A 10166-nucleotide genomic window follows, 5' to 3' on the forward strand; every position below is an offset into this window, starting at 1 on the left:
GATCAAGACTGAAGATTTTCTTTTCTCAATCCGAAGTGATTACAAACTTCATAGGTAGATACGGTAGAATTGGATTAAAAAGGTTTAAAAGTAAAATTCACCAGGAATGCTCAAAGCCTAGCCTTATAATTCCCAAGGATATATAAACTTGAATTTATCGTATCATAAAAATTTACATGTGTAGGGCAATATAGATAAGGCCTTTGTACATCAACTAAACTACCGATTAACCGGTTAATCGATCGAAAGATTATCCGAGTAACTGGTTAGGCAAAACTGTTCGATTTGACGACACTAATAAAAAGCATTCATCCGTTATTTATCTTGTCCTAAAGGAATATCGGAAAAAATTACAATGATCAAACACTTAGGTCTATGAATGTGGACTAGTATTTTTTATTTCAAATATAAATAAAAAGTGAAGGGGGATACACCACGCAGCAACACAATTACATACAATCACAGAAGACATGTCACTAATAAGTCTGACCCACATACTACTCAGTCGTGCTAAGTCTTTCAGTCAATTTGCAGACTTATCAACTGCAGTAAATTCAGTACTGTTCAGACAATTCGCTTGCAGTCCATTCAGGACTGCATGATCAGTAACTTTTCAAACAATTCAGTTTGATGTTGATGTGCACAGGTAAATAACAATTTCTGAAAACTCTGGACATAGACTGATTATATCGTAATTGACTGCAAGCGAATTGTCTGAACAGTCTACCGTAGTGGATAGGCCTAAAATTGACTGTAAAACTGAAAATGACATACTGATTTATTGTTCAGTCTTATAAGAACTGTTCAGACCAAATTGTTTTACTCGTGTCTAAAGATCACCTAGTTAGATTTTTTTAAGCTGAATCTACAGAATTCTGATATAGAATTTTCCGGCAATTTTCAATCTTTTAATCAATGACGTTTTCCAACCTTATCTTTTCACTCATACATATATATGTATGTGCTTTATTATTAAGTATACAAAGGCTTGGGTTGTTTTCTGAATTCTGTTTTTTTGTTCTTGTTGTGGTATCTTTGACACATTCCTCGTTTCTAGTCTCTATTCTGTTTTACCCACCTTAAATGCCATACCGATTCGATTAACTCCGTAGAATAAAGTTTAAATTTCAACAAAGGGTAAATATTCAATTGATAATATGTTATTGTCATATGCTTCAGAAAAAATTGATCACAACGATATAAATATACAATACATAGATGGTTCCATCGGAAACTGTTTGGCATATGATAACAAACTTTGGATATTCAAGGCAGCAAATTGTTCAACACAAATGTACCCGATGTGTTTCGATTGTAAGTTCCTTTATGTACATACTGTATGCTTATTTTTCATTCTTCGTTTTGTTTCTAATCACATGATTACGTTGACCTAACATTCGAACAACATCACTCTTTATTGATGTATGTGTGTGTGTGTACGTGTACGAATGTTATTTCGCAACATAACTTTCTTTGACTAATCTTTATTCAGCCTAGACTCTTTTGTTTCAATTTCATGGTAAAGTTTTTTGTTTCTTACAAAAATCAGCAGTACCATTAGTGGCTAAATAATATGTGAATAACCAGACATTTTCAAAGGCATTATTATCTTACTTAAGGATGTTCGCTCCTATGTTTCAAAATAAAAAGCTTTTTCAAAAGACTGTTATACATTGATAGTGTATAAATAATAGAATTTAAAAAGCGGGGGAAAAAATGAAAGGTCCGTGTCCTGTTTTTGATGATAAAATCAATTGAAAATTTAACGGAAAATTATTCTCTCTTGATTTTTCCATATTTTCATAAATTTAACATTGGCACCTTTTTTCTTTCAAAAACTTTGAAAAATAACAAGAATTTTATAAGATTTTCATAAATGGCTTTTTAAACTAAATGTAATGAAATTATGAAAAGAAATGTATGGGTCAGCGGGCAAAATTTGTACTGGCACTACATGGATAAAACAAGAGGATTCCGAATATCTGACTAAAAGTGAAAACCAAGAGTATCGAACTTCCTTAAAACATAGATGACAAACATTTTTAGAGAAAGTAAAAAGAAAAGTCGATTATAGACATTAAAAATTCATTTAATCTTCATTTTATGGTGACTCAATATAAGTTACAACTCATCTGTTTCTGCACTTTACGTAATATGACCTTTTGTCGTAAGTACTTACATATAAATACGCAAAGAAAGGGATTAACGCAGGAAATCAAATGCTGTCAGTGAATACGTTGTACACAATTTATATTAATTGTTCAATGAAAACATTTTCAGCTGTAAACGATATCTTCCACAAAGGGAATGCAACAAGATCTAATTGGAATGACGCCTTTAGTATCTGCCAACCCAATAATCTAGCTAGCTATAGAACATTAGGAGGCCAACAGAATAAAATCAATTTGCATGGACAATTTTGGCTTTCTAATACAAGGCGATGGAAAAGAATGATAGGTAAGCAAATGAAGGAAGTATACATTTTACTTTTGCATCTTGTTAGATACTATGCTTTTTCCCTTCGCAGGGTTCAGGGTACTGCATGGTATGTTCATGATTAAATTACACCATAAAATGAAACTATTCTTCACGTGTTGCCAGGGTAGCATCGTGCGAGTTTCAAGTGCTTGATATTGATTGGATGTAGTTTTATCGAGTGTTGTCACGTGGTTTAATAGGATAATAGTAAAGTCATATGAAAATTTTTTACCATGAACAAAGTTAAGTTGTGTTGAACTTTTATCTTATAATATGATGACCCGGTGTTATTTTCAAAAATGTTATAAAAATATTCCAGATTTTAAATACTAGTCCACCTAAAAAAAATGAAAATGTTAAAAAGCCTACATTGACTACTTTAATTTTCAAAATTAGATGATCACAATGGAAGACCAGTTAAAAAACAACCACACTTTGATCGACCAGAATTAAATTATATTTTGCGTAAACACGTATTTTAATGCCAGAGTTCTACATAGTAATGTAATTTAATAATATATATATATATATATTAAAAAATCTGAGATAGATGTTAAAGCGGGTTACAAATTCAATCATACGGAAAAACCATGGAAACAACTTTCTTCCGCAGACTACATTTTATAATTGAAAGTTACGTAACCTCCAGCGTTTAATGATTTAAAGGAATTTTAATGAAACCAGTGTCTTTCCTATTTTTGAACAGTTTTTTTCTAATGCTCAATTAATATCATGCATGACTGATGCTATTGTAGTATTTCGTAAACTTTTGAAAATAGCATATGTGCAGTTAATGATGACCGCCACAAAATCTGTATAGAAATTGGAACCATGGCTAAACATGCTAAAGGTTCAGTGCCAAATATTCACCAAATGAGAAATGCCAAACTTATAACACTCCATATGAAATATAATTGACTTATCCTTAGAGGTTCCATTTAAACACAAACTTTCATACATGTATGTAAACAAGCAAAAGTGTCACAGTTACCGAACCATGATTAGGGAGATGGGACATATAATGTCCATGGACATGAGACTTGCAAGTGCTAATTCAACTGAATTCCAAAGATTATCAGTTCATTTTAATCACAAACTTTGACCTGTAAACTATGCAAAACATTTAAAATCCGAAGACCATGACTAACAGGGCGGGGCAATATAGTATCCATGAAAATGAGATGTGCCGAAATATACTAAATATCATTGACCTACTACTAGTGGTTCCCCTTAAAGTGAACAAATCCCAAAGTAATAGATGTAAACTAGACAAATGTTTCAAAGTCAGTATACCATGACTGAGGGAGCGGAGCCAAACAATCTAAATGGAATTAAGATGTGCAAATTCATAAACAACTTTAGACCAAATATAATTGATCTACCATTAGAGGTTCCCCATGAACTGATCTGATCACAAACGTAAACATTGTTGACACCTGCGCCGAAGGGAAACAAACGCCAAACTCGCTTTTTCGATTTGTTCAAGGCGAGACAAAAATATATATTTGAACTTTGTAATTATCATGCTGAATTGAGCTTTAGTCGTTTTCTTTAATATTTTTACAATCTTATCTGCCACACTGGGCAAATTAAAACAAAATTTTTGACCTGACGTAATTTTTTTAATATGCTCTTTCTCTTACAGTGTATTCCTTTGTTAATGTAGCATTATGAATATAAAACAAAATTATGAGGAGATGTGGCATGATTGCCAATGAGATAACTATTAACCACAGACCAATAGACGTTGATGTAAGCAATTTTAAGGTCGCCGTTTGGCATTTAACAATGAGAAAACCAATACCGAATATGTGGTTTGTAAAGGCTCTCCACCAGTTTTAGTTTTAACGGACTTCTGCGTGTTCCTTTAACAAATAGGAATTGACTAAATAGTCACTTAGAAAGCTTCATTTCTATTTCAAATATTTCGAGTCATTCCTCTTTTTACATGCTTGCCTTGTTATTGATATCGTTACAGTAGTACTAGAAGAAGTTTATACATATTAACAAGATGTAAAAATCCGGTCTATCCTCTCTTGTATATCCTGGACTTGTTATTGATGCCATATAATTCCACAAGTATATTTGATTATAATTCTTAGATGCAGCAGGATATCCTGAATTTTGTGTAGCTGCCAGAAGAAAGCAAAATGGTGATGTAAAAAAAATTATCCTTAGATGTAGAGAAAAGCTTCCCGGGATTTGTATTGAAGTTCGAAAGACGTCAACGAATGTACCTTCAAGAACGTCTTCTACAACGTCAACGGTTACTTTATTTTCTCGTAGACTTGAAAAAACAGCTCCATCCCTACAAAGTAAAACAGTTCAAGGTCTAACACTATCTACGTACTCCACTTCACAAAGGAGTACATTTCCATTTCAACTTAAGTCTACATCTCAAGCTCTACAGGAAACTTCCGGAATATCTAAAGTTAAACAAGAAACTACTTCTCATACTCCGGAATTTCAGGAAACTACATCTCCAGTGCTTTTAGAATCTCCCTCTTCAGATTTACCGGGTTATGATGGTGTTTCAGGTAATGAAAAGATAACTAAGTATATAAAAATAAGTAGATGTGGTATGATTGCCAATGAAATAACTATCCACCAAAGTTCAAATGAAGTGGGTTTAAGCAATTTAATTTTCAATAATGAAAAACCCATACCGTAGAGTCAGCTATAAAAGGTCCCGAAATGAAAATTATGAAAACAATTAAATTGAAAAAACTAACGACTTAATTTATAACAAAACAATTTACAAAAAACAAATATGACAGACATGAGCCAACGACAATTACTGAACTATATGGTAGGTTTAAACATGTTGTGAGCGCTCAACCCTCCCCTAACCTTGGACACTGGTGGTTTTGCACCATATAAGAACAAACTTAAAAAATCAGTTAAAGGGCTTAACTCATCAGATCGATAAAAGGCAGAAAAACATCCAACAAAAACACAGATCAGATGTGGCAGGGTATTTATACATCCCTCACAACAAAAAAGACACAAAGTACATATCACAGCGTACTCGCAGTTACCGGAAGCTAGTTAAAAGCCAAAAGCAACTAATAAAAAAATCATGTATCTAAGACTAAGATATCAGTATAGGTATTTTATATTTCTTAACATTGCTTTAGGATTTTTTAACTGTAGATTCAAGCTAACACATGAATTACCAATTATTTCGAAATTTAAAAAAAAATATAAAAGTATACGCAAATAAGTTAAACTTTGTAGTAGTATAATCGAACAGTTGGCAAAACTATAAAGTCTGTGGATTTGTAGATATGGGTTCTATTCCAAACAAAATCTTGAAATCCAGCACAAGTATGTATGGAAGCCGGTAAGGGTCAGGGTGTAGGTAAACTTTAAGTCGTTATTACAACTTAGAAACTAGTTATAACTTCTTCGCTAAGTCGTTATAAAGACTGAGCAAACTCGTTTTATTGACAAAGATAACTCGTTATCAAGACTTAGTTACTTGTTTTAACGACTTAGTGACTAGTTATAACGACATAGCTAAATTACGGTCTACTAATTATCTTATATAAAACGTTTTTTTTTACAGCAATAGTAATACTTGCCATAATAGCTGCAACAATTCTGATGGTCATCGTTGTATTGGTAACAGTCGTTAAGTGCAGAAGGTAAAGTGATTTTTCTTTATATTTATTAGTCATTAATAAACTATATTAAACCATGTTCATTTGTACCGATTCAATGAAATTCTTTATCGACGGTACGTATACTCTTGACAACTTCATGTATAATACATATACAATACGATAACGTAATCCTATGCATATTTCGTTTTCTTCTGTATGACGGTGATGAAACGGGTGCATGGTAGCAAATATAATGTCACTGTATCTAGTACATTGTCTTGGCAAGAGGGACAGAACTACGAATAAATACAGTAAATAGCAAACTGCAAAGTTACAACTTTAACCAATTAATAATGAATGGGGTATGCAATCGATTTATAGTTCGAGATCGAATTCAAATAAAAGTTTCAGTAAGTGTTTTGTTTCAGAAACAGTATTTCTCAGTTCCAAAGCAGTAAATGCATAAATATATCCGTTGCATAAACTTATGAATTGAATAACAAGCGTATTTGAAATGAGTTATACATTGATGCCTTATTCCAATAGTATTTTTTTTTTATATTTATATATTACGTGATATACCGGGCATGATAAAATAAAATGTATTATGCCCTCTACCTGATAAAAACAAATCACATGCTCATAAATGTATGTTATGTTGTTGATTTTCTTCAATGGATATACCAAGAGAACGTTATCCTATTTTGATAGTTTATAATCGATTATGACGTCTAATACTAATTCCATTGGATGTGTACTCATTGATTTTTAAGTCTTCGATTTATAATATTTATACAACTATCAGATCGGTTCTCTGTGTCTTAAGTGTTTATGCTAGTTTGTGAAAGGTTAAAGGGATAGTGTGGCGTGCGCAAACATGTTTAACAGCGCCAGAGTCTGTATGTGCCTTACCCAAGTAGAGAGCCTGTAATTCAGTGGTTGTCGTTTCTTGCTGTATATAATATTTGATTTTCGTTTATTGTTTTGTTTATAAATCAAGCCAACAATTTTTTTGTTTAAATTGTTTAACATTTTGTATTTTTGGGGCCTTTTATAGCTTGTTATGCGGTATGGGTTCTGCTCATTGTTGGAATCCATAAGCTGTCGTATAGTTACTACCGTCTTTATTTGATCTCTTGTGAAAAGTTGTCGCATTGGCATTGCCTTTTTGTATATACATGTATGCCATGGACCAACGTTTATTCTTTAATTACATGGTTTACAATTTTCCCGTACGGATAATTTGTTTTCATTTTTAAACAAAAGTCAGATATATTCATTGTGAATGAGTATAGTAGAATATTTATTTTCTTGAATTTCAAATGATATTGGAGGTTGAAATGTCTGTTAAAATGTTTTATATTTTTGTTGCTCTTTTGTAGTTTTCTTTTGCAATATTAAGTGACAACCGTCAGTCGCGTAAATATAAAAATAATGAGATGAATATATAGTTTATTTTAAAACGTGACTGTCGTCTTATATAACCTTTAATTTTACATTTTATTTTTTTAGAAAGAGAAATAACCAAGTTGAAACATCAAACGAATCATTGGCGATGGTCGGAAAAGAAGTAGTTTATGCACAAGTAAACAAGCCGACCGTTAGACGTGAAAAAAGCACGTCAAGCCATAGATCTCAACCAGCTGCATCCGACGATACATACGACCACATGGATCATTGTCGACTTAGTCAGACCCACAATCCAACAGAAAACTATGACACCATGCGCAGTATTGCGAATGCAGGTGAAGAGGAAAATAACTATGATCATGTTACTGGAACTAAGATGGAACCAAACGTAGTTGTAGTTGATATTAATAAAGATTACAGTCATGTTGAAGATGAATTCCACGAGATTAAAGACATGCGTGACCCGCCATGAAATTTCCAGGCTTATGGAGATTTAACGTCATTGTGAGAAAAACGCCGTTAACCAATAACGTTACGGTCAAATTATGTATTGGGACATACGAGTTCATTTCTATAATGAATTGAGTTTATGTATGCTTTTAAAGATCAATTATGAAATATCATTTCAAGTTTTTTGCTAATGTTTTTTTTACATATATTTACTCCATCTCTGGTTTTAAAACGTAAAATTTTAATAAAGCGTTTTTTCTTCCGTATTCTTATCATAAGCACATTATAAATTTTCTTATAACCATTTATTCAAAAACAACCAATTATACTATTATACTATATTATTCCATTTTTGTTCTATTGTTTGTGTTAATCTTCCATCATATTCAACGAGTTAATATTACACCATCCATGTGATATTTGTCGCTGGCGTATATAGGCAGACAATTACTTAAATCAAATTAAATCCAAAATATTGAAATTTTACAAGATATTATTTCAATATTCGTACTCCACTAGGTTTTTATTTTAAAGGCCATGCATACTGCAAAATTAAGAAGCTTTTGTTAAAATGATTATATTGGAATTACATTTTATTAATTTATAATTACTTGAGACAACTGATAACAAAACATGTATCTTCGAGAAAGAAAAAAATGTTACAAAAATTGCATATGCAATTGTATAAATCTTGTAGCTATTCCTAATTGATTAACTGTTTAAAAACAAGAACTCTAACGAAGGGTCTTTTTTTCTTCAGTTATATACGGTGAACATTTTCAGAAACTTAGGAAATGGTCCATTGTGATTATTGTGTTAAACTCTTTGATATAAAAAAAAGAGATGTGGTATGATAGCCAATGAGACAACTATCCACCAAAGTTCAAATGAAGTGGATGTAAGCAATTTTAGGCAACCGTATGGCCTTCAACAATGAGAAAAACCCATATCGTATGGTCGGCTATAAAAGGCCCCGACATGAAAAATATGAAACAATTCAATTGAGAAAACTAACGGCCTAATTTATAACAAAACAATTTACGAAAAACAAATATGACAGACATGAACCAACGATAACCACTGAACTACAGGCTCCTGACTTTGGACATCCACACAACAAAAAGACACTACATACAGATCTGAGAGTACTCGCAGTTACTGACAGCTAGTTTAAAGCAAATAACAACTAGTAAAAAAAATCATGTATTGAGTTCCCACCTTACCTTGATGAGTGAATGTCTTAATTATGTAGTTTAGTGACCCGTTATTCATATCCCCTTTTCCAAAATATATGCTTTTGATCATATATATATTTGAAGAAATGGTTTACACAACTTCAGCAGTTCTGACGTTAATTGATTTGTTTCTTTTCAAGCCGCATTCCAAGCATTCATATATCACGAAAGTTAATTGTATATGGAAATATTTCTCTTTTGTCAATCAGATCCCTATTAGTGACATACTTTACTCTCAATATATTCACTATATGCGTAGCATATGAAGAAAAAAATATAAGTTTACAGTTATACACACTTCCTATATTCAACCTTATTATTACCAAGGCTATTGTATTCGAATAAGATACAATATAAAAATTAGAAGATGTAGTATGATTGCCAATGAGACAACTCCGCACCAGAGACCAAATAACATAGAAGTTACAACTATAAATTATGTCTACGTTCGGCCTTCAACTATGAGCGAAATCCATACCGCATAGTCAGCTAAATAAGGCACCGAAATGACAAATGTAAAACAATTCCAACGAGAAAACCAACAGCCTGATTTATGTTTTTTTCCTTATCTTATCTTATACTCTATTTTTTCTTTATTTATTTCATAAATAACTATTTTTATGATTAGGTATTAAATTTCATTAATTTCACCAACTGGAATGAAAATTTATTGTTTTTATACAATAAAATAAAGTAGTTGGTAAGTTATGTTATTATATGTCTAGCGCCAAATATTGCATGGGTATTCATGACAAGTACTAGTACACGTTAATGTGTTGTACATGCACACCTTTGTTTTGTGCTAGATATATACGCTGAGTCGTAGTTTTTATTTGCTCCAGAGAAGTACTTGAGTGTGTCTTCCGATCGAAACTAATTATTCTTATTTAAAGCCTACAAGTCTTTACTCTTATCTTATTAACGTACTTAACACACATTCTCCCGCAGCACTGAATGTGGGTTCGCTTCCACAAAATAACCGATATGG

At 32.0% G+C, this 10166-nt stretch overlaps 1 protein-coding gene across 1 annotated transcript; it reads left to right on the forward strand.

The window, feature by feature from the left end:
• Positions 1-1185: 1185 nt before the first annotated feature.
• Positions 1186-8138, forward strand: LOC127700074 (uncharacterized). Its single transcript, XM_052203541.1, has 5 exons — positions 1186-1314; positions 2281-2457; positions 4581-5015; positions 6047-6125; positions 7596-8138. The coding sequence occupies exons 1-5, from the start codon at positions 1293-1295 to the stop codon at positions 7963-7965; spliced, it is 1083 nt and encodes a 360-aa protein (XP_052059501.1). The 5' UTR covers positions 1186-1292; the 3' UTR covers positions 7966-8138.
• The last annotated feature ends 2028 nt before the right edge of the window (positions 8139-10166 follow it).

Source organism: Mytilus californianus, unplaced genomic scaffold (assembly GCF_021869535.1).
Source record: "Mytilus californianus isolate M0D057914Y unplaced genomic scaffold, xbMytCali1.0.p SCAF_48, whole genome shotgun sequence".
NCBI classification, from domain to species: Eukaryota; Metazoa; Mollusca; class Bivalvia; order Mytilida; family Mytilidae; genus Mytilus; species Mytilus californianus.

Excerpts from the sequence above, each read along its gene's own strand:
- LOC127700074 (XM_052203541.1), top strand. The coding sequence starts at position 1,293 with ATGTACCCGATGTGTTTCGATT. Across the intron at positions 2,458-4,580 it reads GCGATGGAAAAGAATGATAG|ATGCAGCAGGATATCCTGAA; the intron begins GTAAGCAAATGA and ends TATAATTCTTAG. Across the intron at positions 6,126-7,595 it reads ACAGTCGTTAAGTGCAGAAG|AAAGAGAAATAACCAAGTTG; the intron begins GTAAAGTGATTT and ends TTATTTTTTTAG.